Source organism: Dermacentor silvarum, chromosome 2 (genome assembly GCF_013339745.2).
Source record: "Dermacentor silvarum isolate Dsil-2018 chromosome 2, BIME_Dsil_1.4, whole genome shotgun sequence".
NCBI lineage: Eukaryota > Metazoa > Arthropoda > Arachnida > Ixodida > Ixodidae > Dermacentor > Dermacentor silvarum.
The window spans coordinates 241515157-241529568 of NC_051155.1; the positions used below are offsets into that span (position 1 = coordinate 241515157).

The window sequence follows — 14412 nt, forward strand, 5'->3', positions numbered from 1 at the left end:
CTGGCAAAGGCACTTCATGAAAATTCAGAGTATCTCTTCGTATCATTCCAATATCTCCAATTAGCACACATTATGTAGTAAATCATGCACATCAACTTGGCTTACAGGCAGCACAAAACAACAGATTCTTTATGAAGTGAATGAACGTCTAGAATTCGCTAAGACCTCTCACTTGCAAGAGACACCCACACACTTCCACATCGATGGTGCCTCGATACACCTTGCACAAATCACTTTCAGCACCTCATCAAAAGTGTCTCGCTTTCTGCTTGTTGCTGCGATCATCACGACGAGGACGGGCATCATGACATCTACAACCTGAACTAAAAGTTCTTTAAATGCACCAGCCTTTGACACTTGTCAAGCTACTCAGCCTCCTGACATTGAAACCAGCACAGTGGAATGTTGTGCACTTGCTTTCCAGTACCCCAGCCATGCTGCATACAGGCGATGTCTACAACATGAACTAAACATGCAACGTTTCTTACGGGGCACTGGCACACTCGTAATGTATCAATATGGCTGTAGTGTGTGAGTTGTGAACACTGCTTATATTCCTGAAAACAATCAGCATGCTTTGAGCTTTTTTTTATAGGTCTTCCTGTCTACTCAGCTATAAATCTAGAGCATTAAGTGCATATATTTATATCATATTATGCCAACACACAAATTTAGGACCACGTCGGGGCACCTATATACATGCTTCCTTGCTCTCTTCAAGCAAGCTTTCACAAATGTTTTGTGCATTATGTTAATTTTTCTTTCTCTTTTTTCTTCTTTTAACTTATAACTTTTTGCATGCCTCAGTGAGAAAGTGTAGCCATGTGCAGCTCTACGGTGATTAATTATATTTTATTATTTCCCTTTCAACGACAAGAAAAAAGGACTATTTTCCAGCCTCCAGACACCCAGCGTGCTTGTTAGAAGAAGTTGAAACAAACTGGAAAGGGAGTGACATACAAGGGCAGTTATTGAGTGCGCTTCTCAATATATAAAGTACAAGAGAGCCACAAGATGGTTTAAGTCAAGCATGAATAATCAGAAATGATACCTCAGTGTCAAGCTTCATGGGCTTTAGGGGCTTGCTCGTTGTGCCGTGGCGCTGCAGGACAAGAAGGAAGAGAAGCAGACAAGAGAAAGGAAATAAATGGAAAGGCATGATTACACTAATATAGGTTGTGCAGAGAGTGCAGCTACTAAGATTCACTGAGTTCACTTGGGATTTTTTTCTAAACTGCTTGTTTTCAAACTGAGAACAAGTTCATTTGCTGTTTGGTTATTATTATTATTATTGTTGTTGTTGTTGTTGTTGTTGTTATTTGGTTTGCACGCATGAAAAATATCACAGAAGAGGAACAACAGTGAAAATTCACTCATTCTCCACTGCACAAATTCTCCACTCATTCAGTAACTGGAACACCTAGCAATGCAATGCACCCATCACCATTAACTCGAATTCTTTGTCACCGTAATTTGCCCCGCGTTCGACACGCAAGGCTCAGCAACAGTATGATCAAGAGACTAGAGCATCAAGACAGATTCTTGCAAATTTGCACCCACCGCCTCTGACTAAGGCGGGCCCACTATGTATAGGTAGTGAGCACGCTTGCAAGATTATCCCGTAGGATATCATAAATTAAGCACGTAAGCTTTCTAATGCGTGAATAGATTTTTTTTTTTACTTTGGTATTGCTGTGTTGAGGGAAAAATGCAGCAGATCCAACGAGTTGGAATCTATATACAGCGAAGCTTTGTGTGAGTGCATAAAGAGCCGAAACACGAGTTTGTGTTTATTGAATGTCTGCACAAGGTGACACTGAAGACTTTATTCTGGCATTGTAGAGAGGCTAACGCAATGCCGCCGCCACTCCCGCGGATGCGCGGAGGCGAGCACCATCTGGCGGTGGTGCAAGGAACTCGGCGGCGGTGATGTCGCGCACGTTCTCCGCTGTGATTGGTTGGCCTATTTGGCGTGGCACCCACGGTCACGAAAACCCGGCGAGGTTCGCAAAAAAAGCTTCGCTTTTAAAACAGCATTACTCGGCAATGCATGTGTCGTCTGCACAGTTGTCACGCCACGCAAGACAATCGGAGCTAAATTTAGCCTCCCGTGCGGCGTCCAGAGAGGCAGAGCTCGGCACTACATTTGTCGATCAGAGCGGCAGTGGTCGTGTGTGAGAGATATCCAGGTGTTATTTATCAAACTCAAACTATTGCTCATCAGGAGTTATAAAGCCTACCAAACAATTTGATGCAGTAATTTTATGCTTGCTCCGATATGTAGACCCCCTGCGTTCGACACGTCCAGTCCAGAAATGGCGTGAACAGACTCGAGCAGCAAGACAGAGGGATACCCAACTCCTCTGACCACAGCGGAACGTGTCCCTCTTTATGTGCAGCGCAAGCGCGGTAGATTGAGGCGACTGAGGCAAGCTCAGGAGCTTACGAGTGCGACGAATTCGAGCGGCGCAGAGAAACAAGTTAGCCTCGTGCGCGACCGAAGACGGCGCTGCAAACGGCGCTCCAGTGACGTCAACCGGGGAACTAGCCTTTGTCGTCTGCTACGTTCCGGCTAGAATACTTTATTTTAACTCTTTCCCTACCATGGGGAAAATATGTTTTTTTGTATGTTACGGCAGATGTTTTTTCTGACGGATATACTGCACTCAATATTTAATGTAATACATAAAAAGAAAGCAAGATGAATGCACTTTTCACGCATAAACCTTTTATTAACGAGATGTATGTCATAAAAAAGATATAAATTGTTAAAATCAAGATTGTACGATCAAATCGAACAAAGCTTGTAAAGACACGCTTGTATCTACTAAGAAAAAAATGTTACGAAAATTACGAGATATACAAAATGTATTCCCGCCGATTAGGCACTATCTCCGAAAAAATCAAAATTTTTCATTGAATAGGTATTTCGCTACAAAAATTTAACTGCAAGCACTACAGTTGGGAGTGGCGACCGCCGATGTTCCGGGCCAGTTTGCGTCGTCATCGCTTTCAGACTCAAAGTCCGACGAAAAGTGAGCGTCCTCTGACTCGCTGCTATTCGATGTATCGATAAGATCAGCCACAGAGGCAGCGGAATCGCGATATCTGCGATTTTCCGAAGTGCGCGTGCCGTTTCCGGAGCCGGACATTTTTGCGTTCTGCTTTGACGTTCGCGAAACTTCGGAGCGCGTTTAAACATAACCGCTTGGCGGGAAAAAAGCGAACTGCTCAGAAAACAAAAATACAGTTTCTCCTCTTGCACGTCCGATGGCACAGTGTGTCCGTGAGCGGCGCGGAAGGTCTCGAAAGCGCTGTTTCAAACTAGAGCGTACTATTTCAAATTTCAAACCATCGATAGCGGGCGGCCATTTTTTCGTTCTCCTTTGACAATCGCGAAACTTCGGAGCGCGTTTAAAAATCACCGCCTCGCGGGAGGAAAGCGAACTGCTTAGAAAACTAAAATATAGTTCTCCCTCACGTCCGATAGCGCAGCATGTCCGTGAGCGGCGCGGAAGGTCTCGAAGGCGGCGTTTCAAACTATCGATAGAGGGCTAACCATGCCCAATGCACGGCGCCCTCCAATTACTACCTGTATTTTAGAGTAAAGCTGTTAGGCTTTATTTAGTAGGTCGGGATTTTTCGTGTCCGCGTGCGCGACCTTTGATCACAAAAATGTAGGCCGATCCCGGAGACAGTGCAAAGAAGCGGGAAGCGCACAGTGTGCTGCTTCTCCAAATTAAAATTAAATTAAATTATGGGGTTTTACGTTCCAGAACCACGATCTGATTATGAGGCACGCCGTAGTGGGGGACTCCGGAAATATGGACCACCTGGGGTTCTTTAACGTGCACCTAAATCTAAGTACACGGGTGTTTTCGCATTTCGCCTCCATCGAAATGCGGCCGCCGTGGCCGGGATTTAGTTGTATGTTAAGTAACCCCAGGGGGTCAAAATTAATCCGGAGTCGTCCACTATGGTGTGCCTAATAATCATATGGCTGGTTTTGACACATTAAGTCCCAGAATTAATTTTTTAAATGATAAAAATTTCTTATATATATACACAGCTCCCGCAGCCAGAGCCGCAATCTCAAGACCCAGTCATAAAACATCGTGCTGAGCGAGTGAATGAGTCTACGCGGCTTTGGGAAAGAAGCACGATCGCAGGGCTCATTCGCGAAATTTCGCGTCGATAAGTGGCGTTGTAGTTGAATACAAATTTTAATTTTCGCTAATAATTCTAGTCAAGTGGTGTCGCATATATAATTGTTTATTCTGACAATAAAAATCGCACCATTTCACTGACAAGCGGTTTATCTCCAACATCAGTTGCACTACGCTCTATCATGTTTGCAATCGTCAAACATGCATGATTTACGCTAATGCAAATAAATATCATTACCACTTCTAATGCAAAATTTGCATGTTTGTTTAGACTAGCATACGGCTATTTCTGTTTAACGCGCTTTCAGACTACCGCGGGAACTACTCGCAAAACATCAATTTATCTCTCGCTATCTTTCGCCTTAGCTTTTTGCATTACACCGATCCCGTTAAAGTCTGCTTCACTTTTAAACAAAAATGCATTGCTGGGAAGACGTTTATCTTATATTAAAATGTGAAGGCCCTAGGACCTTTCTTTATTATTTTATTAATTGTTTGCTATTGCCCCGACGCGCGTGTGTGTCCAAAACGCATTAGGCAGGCTAAATCCCAATTTGACCTACCGAGGATGCGAGCGCCACCTGGCTAAGATTTTCGCAATTAGCTTACCCGAGCGCCGCTGTTGGTATGGTAGAAATTCTGGCAAAAGGGGTTTGGTTTAAGTTTCCTCGTAACAGAATTATGTTTTCTCGTACAGACAATTAACAGTCCGACGCCACCATGTGTGCATGTTGTAGTTAAGTCGTACTTTACCATTTTTCTGGCGGATTTCACTGTGAGAAATTTAATTTTTGTTCACTAACACCTTGCACCACGCGGAGGGCTTGCGCGGTCGGGGTGGTTCGGGATGATTTTCTCCGCCACAGACGCCGACATCCACGCCGACGCCGGATTTTCTGCAATACGGGGCCCTTAACGCTATCACTTTAAAAATAAAACGCGGAAGCCTGTGAACATTTTGTTGCAACTTTGTACGTCTCCCCCCCACACCTTTATTTTCCTTTTCTTTTTTTCGGCGTGTTTTGCGCTCGACTACTTATTCGGTCAAGCACCAGCACACCCAAATTTCTCAATTTTCTTGTTTTTGTTTGGAATACATATGACGCGCTTACAGAACATAATATATTGAAAACGGTGATCTAGGCAAATGTTGCCTGTTTTTGTTAAGCAATAGCACTAGTTCTCGTCGCTGGACGAACCTCGCCTGTGCTCGCTACCCATGGCGGGAGCAAAGAATGAATAAAGAGTTACCACGGCTGCTGGATTTACCGCAGCCATAGAGTTCCAATCAGTCGACTAACATGCAGGGGCGAGCTGTGTCGCGGTGGAAATAATCAAGGTTAATTAAAATGTATTTACCCTAGTGCCCCAACTCCCCAAACCCCCTCTGCAAAACAAGCGGGGCCACTACGAATAGCGAGCGAGCGCGATTGCAAAATTAGACCGTAAGGACCCCCACCAGATGTAACCTAATTAGGCATGTAAGCTTTCTAATGCGTGAATAAATGTAACTTGTGTATTTGGTTGCGTCATTTCTGTACCCTAGCGCACATACACTATCTGCAGCACGCACAAGACGTTTCGTGTACACATGTACTCATGCATGCATGTACCCCACTTTTTTTTCCCGCGATCCTCAGGTATTCCCCCCTAGTTACGTGGTGTACTCATAATTAGAAATAATATGAAGTAGAAGCTGAGAAAATCACACTTTTATATAGTGTGCTGTCGACAAAAATAGGGTAGGAAATCTAGTTTTGGGAGGTCCCATCGCACGCACTGCGAATCACGCGGCTTTCCGTTGGCGCAACGCCATCTTGTTACTGTTGTAAAGCCGCCATCTTGATACCATCTTGATACCGTCGGGAAGATAAAGAGAAGAGATCGGAGCTTCAGATAGCCTGTGCGCCGTATTTCGCCGTGCAGGAATAAGGGCAAAAGCGTTTCTGGCCCGTGTCTCTTTCATTAATGCATCCAAAATGCAAAACTGTTGAATGAACGAAAGCTTATTTGATTGCGGAGGCTCTGCGGTCGCTTACCCCGGGCCTTGGCAGCGACATGTAGACGGATCGTGCGCTGTCAGGGCCCTGCACCGGCGGCCGGCACTGCTGGCTGGCCTCTCGCGATATCGAGGCCACGTCGTTGACCAGCGACTGCCACACCTCCATGAACACCTCCACGTTCTCCTTGGCGATCTTGCTCACTGGGTGCGTGCTCAGGGTCTGGCAGGCGCTCACCACCTGCGTCGATTACACGGCTCCAGCACCACGTACCAGCTACGGCGATGTGGTCTGCAAGCAGCCTCCGCGTTGTGTGTACTTTTGCAACAGGTGCCCGTGCGACGAAAGACGTTTCATGAAAGCTCGCTCTCTCAGTCGTATTACCAAGGCTTCAGAATCGCAACGCGGCTACTAAGTAAAACGCCCGCAAGGTAAATTATAAAACACTCTCAGGCATGTTGTTCAGGCGTCGGGTTCAAAGGCGGAAGGGCACACGGTTGAGCCAAGTCCCACTTTACACATAACGATACAGAACCGCGGAGTTCGAGCATGTCTCGGACAAAACGCAGACACATCAAGCCTTTGTGCTCCGGCTACAACTTTTTGCGATGCACTGTATAGCGCATGCAATTCTTGTTCACTGTGTTCAACTATACGAGCAGTGTACTTTTGCATTTGTCAGCATACAGTTCAGGAGAGCGAGACAGGTTTGATGGCCATAATGGCCATAGACGTGTGCTCACCTGGGAGCCGTAGACCTTGATACATGCATCCGTGTTTTTGGCGGTCACCTGGAGGGCCTCCGTGCTCGCCACGTGATAGAGAAGCCGACACACCTGTCGCGAGAAATGTACCTGAGGTGAGGCGGTTGCGTAAACGAAGGACTCGGATAGCGGCGACATTGTTCACACAGCACCTTCTTACTAAAAGTGGTAATGGTGTTTCCACACATTCAATTTACCGGCAGAAGCGAGGTTGATAGTGGAGCCCACTAGTCTGCGGATACTTGTACCAGTTACTGCTAGATACTTATGAATGTATGTTTGCTGCAACAATTCAGCACATATGCGCGGTCCTCCTCATGGCCTCAGCTTTGCCGAGTTGTTAAAAAAAATTAAATTATGGGGTTTTACGTGCCAGAACCACGATCTGATTATGAGGCACGCCGTAGTGGGGGACTCCGGAAATTTGGACCACCTGGGGTTCTTTAACGTGCACCTAAATCTAAGTACACGGTTGTTTTCGCATTTCACCCCCATCTAAACGCGGCCGTCATGGCCGGGATTCGATCCCGCGACCTCGTGTTCAGCAGCCCAACACCAAAGCCACTGAGCAACCACGGCGGGTTTTGCCGAGTTGTGACACCAGGTGCGAATCGCGGTCGGGGATCGCGCAATGATCGCCATACACAGGCGCAGGCAGCGTCCGGCGTCTTATTAGTGCAATTACTACAATGGCGTATCCCAAAGGGGGCCTTCCGCCCCCCTCCTTTCCCTCTTCACAAAAGGATCACAATGGGGGAGCCCTCCTCCCTGCGTCCTCTGAAACGCGTAGCCACGTCTCGTCCCGTTACCGATTGGCTGAGTACATGTTCTGTATACGTAAGCACAGATAAAGGAGTCTCGACTCGCAAAATTGTTCCTCGTACCCATATATTCGGCCTCATGCGCGTAAGTAAAGCTTCACGGTGCATATCAAAATGCAGAAAGCAGACAAATATTGGAGAGAAACATCAAAAGCGGTCTCTCTTCAAAAAACAGCCATGGAGTATAAGCATACTCGCGAACGCTGCCAGATAAGACTCGGTGACGTGCGCACGCCCCAAGTTCAGACTACGCTGGACACCTAGTCGCCGCACTCCTGCCGGATGAGGACCAGTGGGAAGCGCTCACCTCCTGGACGTGTTCGGCGTGCTCGGCGAATTTGTCCGCGTACTCCTCGAGCCTGGCGTGATCTCCGGCGAGCGAGGCGTTCTTCAGCCGGTTGAGCAGCTCGCCTTCGTCCATCGTCTTGAACAGCTCGTCCGCGTGGTCCAGTGCCGTGTCGCGTAGCTGCCCGACGACAAAAAAAAAAAAAAAAATGTCGCAGTTTTGCCCGAAAGGCGAAGCATCAATTGCGATAGCAAATTAGTAGAGAGCTATTCGGAGTATGGATAGTAGTTTTATCGGCTGCATAAACTTGGACACATTCGCTTAATACCTGAATTAAAAAGCTTGGTGTCAGCGCACAAAAGCAAGCATGAATAGATCACACCCAATGACCGCATACGACTGTCAAAACGCTGGCAGCAAGCGCAGCCGCCGCAGCGAGCGAAGGTTCGTGCGGTCTATCGCTTCAACGGAAATTGAGCGGTGAATGCACAGCGCATACAAAGGTCTGAGCCGTGTGGAGATCGCTTTTAAGAGACGGTGCGGGCGACCGCCACATCCGGGCAAAGTACAAATGCAGTTCTTGGCTGAGAAGCTGCCCCCCCCCCTTCCTCCCGCGCTGCCTTCCCGCTTTCTTGCTTTCGCGCGGGAGATTGAGAGGCCAGTTCCCCTTGCGCCTGGTTGCAAGATAAGCATTTGGTGCCGCAGCACAGCGTCGCCCCGCCTCCCTCCCTCCCATACCCCCACGGCCTTTCGTGCGACGAAGGTCGCGTTTGCTTTCCGCCGTGCGTTCGCTCTCCGTGATAGCGCGCGTCCCCCGCGCGCTTTCACTCGCGCATACGGCGCGCGGCGACGATTTTATCGCCCTTGGACTTTATACAGAACCTCACGGCGACGGCGACGGCAAAAATCCGGTTGAAATGTCCATATAAATGCTATGGCAATAAAAAAAAAAACAAGAAGTGGTTGTGTACAGTACGAGAGAACACACCGGGTTGGGGAGCGTACCTGTTGCTTGAGGTCTGCCGTCGCCCTTAGCGTCTGCTCGATGGCGTTTTCGAGGTCCTCGTTGGGAGACGTACAACCTGCCTGATCCTGCACGTGTCGAGTGAGAGGAGAGGTGCGATACACAGTTAGGCAACGCTTCGGACCAGCAGGCGAGAACGTGTGGGGCCACGAGACATGCAGGCATCGTGTACTACCAGGCTGACGCCGATCCTGAGGAGCTGGTTGAGCTCAAGCTTGGCCCTGTCGCAAAGCAGGAGGATCTTCTCGCGGTGCTCGTGCGACGTGTAGGCCGAGTCGGTGAAGTCCTGCGTGCGCTCCACCACCGCGTCTAAGGCACTCGACAACCGCTCACGGCAACTGGGCCCCACCAGCGTCATGCGCATTGTCTCCACCAGGTCCTGCATCACATGCGTCGCCTATTCGAGCCTCCTTCGCTGCCACACATTTCTACAGCTCATATCAAGAAGCCGTGGCGACTGAAGCAACACCATTATAATGTCACCGACGCATATTGTAGCTGAGACATAAATAGTCAAACTACGAAGTCTGTCCGGAAAGTTTGCGAACTTCTCAGTTTCCTGGTCAGTTAAAAGTGCCAGAATTTATACTGGCAGACCACTGTAAAGGATCCGAATGCACACTTTTATTTCACAGTACACGTGCTCTAGGAAACTACTAAAAGAAACGCAAATTGGTACATGACGCTAGTTGCATGAAAAAGGAGTCCGATACTTGTGTAAGCACTGCGTCTATTGCACATGTCGAACAACAAGAACAATGACTGTCTACGTCACCGGTTGGTTGCGTGTTACACGTTGTTGCACTTGTCCCACAAGTGGTCCCGCATGCGCCATCTTTTGAGCATTTAAGTATGTTAATTGCCGCGTGACTTTTACGGTTTATTTTACAGGGCAGCAAATCAATTGAAGACTAGCGCCCTTCCTGTGCTATCGTTTTCTCTGTGTTCAGAGGTGTCTTTCTTTTTACCCGGATGTTCAACCTGGTTGAATTTTGAGCAGACAAGCAAGCGGCATGTCTCGTGTGCTATCTGCAACAAAACATTTAAATGCACCGTCGAACGCCTCTACAACGAACGCCTATACAGCGAAATGACCTGTACAGTAAAGGATTGATTACGTCCCGGCTGAATTCGTGTTTCATATGTATTGTGAACGCCTCTAGAACGAAGACCACTACAACGAATTTACCTGTACAACGAAGTAATGCCGGCGGCTGATTTGTTGCTTTACAACGAACGCCACATAGTGGTGCTGGCACTGCTCTAGCGCTAACAGCATTTCCTTTTTTCTCTTCTTCTTCTTCTCCTTCTTCTCCTTCTTTTTTTTTTTTTTTTTTTTACAGCTACGCACTTGAGGAGCTTGCCGTTGTCAGCAGTACTCATGCTGCAGTGCTTCACTCACGAATCGCTCATACTCACCTCGAGCTCTGCTTGTTTAGCGCATCAGCGGGTGCGACGGCTTGTCAATACGTCACTTTTGATGACGGCGTGATGATGCGATCGTAACTGAGGACCGAAGAGGCCTTTAAAGCCACCTATAGGGTGTAAAGCGCGCGAATGTCGAAGGTAACAGTGATGAAGATTCTGTAAACGAACAATGAATTTTGACGGCAAGGGAGCCGACAGCAGCCATCGATGATCTGCAGCTTTACTTTGCGTAGCTCCTGCGTTTAGCCCCTATAAGCATGCTGTGAACCTCAATGCAATAAGGTTGGCCGCAATAGCACATTCCGTAAGTCGAATTGTGCACAAAGAATTTGCGGCTTACTTCACTAAGTCTCTCTTGAATTCATGTTAGATAAATATTTTCTTTTATTGGACACATGTGCATAGCCTGCTTTGTTGTGAGTGGCACGGTACGCGATTCTTACAACGAAGTGACCTGCATAACGAAGAACTTTGGCAGTCCCGAGCACTTCGTTATAAAGGCGTTTGACTATCTTCATTTTTTTTTTGTTGTAGGCTAGTTTGAGAAAGCCCATGTCAGTCACGTCTTACAATTTTCTTAGCCTGCTGAAATCCGTTACGTAATTTCATGACCAGCGATAAAGAACAGCTGCATAGTTGCATAAAGAATCCGAAACTACAATGATGTCCGACGAATTAAATTGAAAAACGGCCAGTCCGTGGTTTCTTTGGGTAATGTGTTCTGGCGAGAGAGAGAGAGAGAGAACTTAACGGAACGAGCAACGGTGCAGTTACTGCTACGTATTGGTCAACTTTTACTTGTGACAAGCTAAAAGGCGGCGGCGGCATGTGTGTGTCTCGCATAATCAAATTGTGGTTCTGGCACGTAAAACCCCAGAATTCAATGGCAAAGGAATATCGCCAACCAACCGTGCCTTACACAATGTCTACAATTCTAGTAATTTGAGGACGCTGATAATTTTGGACGCTTATAAACGAACTGAAAATAACTGTTACTAACTAGAAAGTACCAGCAAATACGACTAGAAACGACTTCACGGTTCTTTGCTTCAGCATAGCTTGCTTGACAATGTGAAATCCACTTATGACGCACTGTCAATGCCAAAAAAAGACATGTAATCTGAAAGGCGAGCGATGTAGAATCTAGCAGAATACTACGGGAAGTGTGACAAGCTGTGGCAGTATAATGGATGTGCCCCACTTTTGTTTAACATTTGCTTGCGCTTCACTCATTCGCGATATTTAGTCCTCGATATGTGGGGTTCACTGTCCCGTCATTCGAATATGAAAGTCACTATGACCAGGCCTGTTTGAAAGGCTAATTGAAGCACGTTCACCGGCTGATCGGTGAAAGCGGTAATAAACATGCAGCTCGCTTGTGATATAGGCCGAACATTGCGAGCGTCGCATTAGTTGCACGGGGACTGAATGACAAGCGACAGCCCAGCGGGAAAGCGAAGGAACAACTTCGTATGCGATCGGCGTCGCAGAGCACCGAGCCCACCTCGAACATCTTGACGGCGTTGTGGACGGTGGCGCATCGGTCGAACTCGTCGAGGCGCCAGGAGCCCCTGCGGGCTCCCTTGCGGCGGTACTCGGACGACGAAGCGGAGGCGGCGCAGGCGAGCTCCGGTATGACGCCGTCCTTGACCACGAAGTGCACCAGGTCCATGGCGCGGCGCATTTGCAGGAACACCGTGTCGCGGTTCTCCCGCGCCGTCTCGCACTCCGGGTGCCTCAGGCAGGCCTGCGGACAGCGGGACACATGGTCACCCCTCTCTGCGCCAGATCGCCCGCAATGGCCGGGCAGCGCACGCGATCGCGTCGCGGGGAAGGCAGAGACCAGCGATCTGGCTCTCGTCGTCCGGCTAGACGAACTCCCTTGTTGGGTTTGGCCTTCGCTGCACGAAGCAGCAACAAGCTTTTTGCTACGGTCCGTTCACGTTTTGCCACTACACGTGCACAGGTGGCACGTGCTGGCGCCGCCCCGCACCTGCTTGTACACTGTTGGAAAAATAAGGCCGTCATAAATGTTTCTCATGCATCGTATTTGCAATGTTTTTTTTTTTTTTTTTTTTTTTTTGCAATATATACAGAGAACGAAGATCTCTGTCAAGCGTGACTGCCTCATGCGTCGCGCGTAACTCGATTATTGATCAGAAAGTAACGTCTGATCAAAAAAATAAAAATAACATCGCTCGCCCAATCTCCAAAGGCCCTCCATGACTTTATGATATTCACTTTGTTGTGCTGGCTGTGGCTCGGTGTCGCGTTTACAAATTCGCACTCGTTTATAATTGTATGAGCCGACAGCCCTACCCGGCCCTTGCCTGCGGTTGTAATGAAAAAATCGTACATCTTCTGTGCATTTGCCCACGTTATAGTATAGAAAGCCAGTTGTGTACCGCGGTAGACACCGGACAGCCGGCCACTGCCAGAGCAAAGGCTACTAATAGGACTGTGGTCACAACGGACGTATGCGCTAAAGGCAGCAATAACATTAGTTTGCTTCCTGCGAAATGGAAATCGGCGCACAATATTTTGAGGCCGAACACGTCACTATTGTAGCCTATCTAGCAAGCCCGTATATAGACTAGACCGCAGGAAGCGAACTAGCGCCGTGGCTGCCTTTAGCGCTCACGTTCGTTGGGACCACTGCACTAGTATTTTTTGGTTTGACAGTGGCCGACTCTCCAGTGCCTCTAACGCGGTACAGGTGTAGCACCTGCCTTTCCGTCTCGTCTTCGTCCCTTACTACCTCTTTAAATCAAATGTTCTTTCACGCTTACTGATAATCGACTGATCTGATGTCAAGAGGAGAGAAGCGAGATGCTGACATGCACCATCGGAGAAGTGAAAGATAACGCGCGATAGTCGAGTATATATCCATCGCAGCATTCTGCATATTCACGATATACATGATTTTATTCTGCTCGAGTTGCTAAACACTTGGTCTGTGACAGAAGCACATCCGTAGTGTGTCCTCCGGCATTTATTGCTCCATTTGCTCAAATATTCAGGACGTTAAGATTCACCACGGGAAAACACTGCCCACCTCCCAATTCCATGGTATACAAAATATCGTTTTTAGAGATAAAAGGGGGGATAATAGCATCTGCCTCATATTCGACACAAAATTATACTTACTACGTCAACAACGCGTGTTGATAATGTAGACTGCTGTGCTTCTGCATGTCATCGCTACTGGCGCCATCAAGTGCCCCAGCATTTCTCACTGCGATAGAATCTCCGTCGCCGGGTGTTTATCTTAAATTCTTTCCGTGACTATATACGAGAGCACTTCCACCACCTTCGGCAATTACAGTCACCGATTTGCTCGGTACTCCTGCGTTAACGTTGGGTATAGTCGCAGCTTTTTGACCGGTGCGCTATATTTATTTCGACACCAACTCTCACGCCAACACCCGCCGCGGTTAGGCGCGGTATCGCAGTGACTACGGCATTCTGCGCAAGAGCACGGGTACGATATACCCGGCCGCGGTGGCCGCACTACGGCAGGGGCGGAATACAAAAGCACTATTGCCCGTGTTTTGGGTCTACGCTAAATAACCCAGGTTGTCGAAATTATCCCCGAGCCCTCTACTACGGTGCCTCTCATAGCCCGCTAAATCGATGACTTTCGGTAAGCGACGAATCATTCGTGATCACAGACAGCGAGACACTATGGCACTGGCAAGACGCTGCGATTGTTTGGCAGACATCATGGTTCACGCCAGCTTTAAGCATTTCGCGTGCTTAAAAAGCGCCGAGCTCTACCAAAGATACGTGCGAAATTTCAAGGTCCGCTCTGGGACACGATGTAACGAAGACTCCACTTGTGGCATATACAACCTCACAGGGTACTTGCGTCAATGTCTCTGAGTGAGGCGCGCGCTCTGCTCTTTGTGGAGAGACAAACGTAC

General features: G+C 48.1%; 1 protein-coding gene across 3 annotated transcripts in view; it reads right to left on the bottom strand.

The window, feature by feature from the left end:
* The window catches only part of LOC119442980 (alpha-catulin-like), a 162101-nt gene that overhangs the window by 32284 nt on the left and 115405 nt on the right, over positions 1-14412 (bottom strand). For all 3 annotated transcript variants that reach the window (XR_007465745.1, XM_037708080.2, XM_049662496.1), the window contains 7 exons: positions 11994-12236; positions 9237-9440; positions 9043-9129; positions 8059-8217; positions 6910-7002; positions 6206-6406; positions 1052-1102 (listed from right to left, as the gene is read on the bottom strand). Coding sequence is in view for 2 of the 3 variants with exons in the window: in XM_037708080.2 (XP_037564008.2) it covers positions 1052-1102; positions 6206-6406; positions 6910-7002; positions 8059-8217; positions 9043-9129; positions 9237-9440; positions 11994-12236 (1038 nt within the window). In the remaining variant the exon portion in view is untranslated. The remainder of the gene's footprint in view (positions 1-1051; positions 1103-6205; positions 6407-6909; positions 7003-8058; positions 8218-9042; positions 9130-9236; positions 9441-11993; positions 12237-14412) is intronic.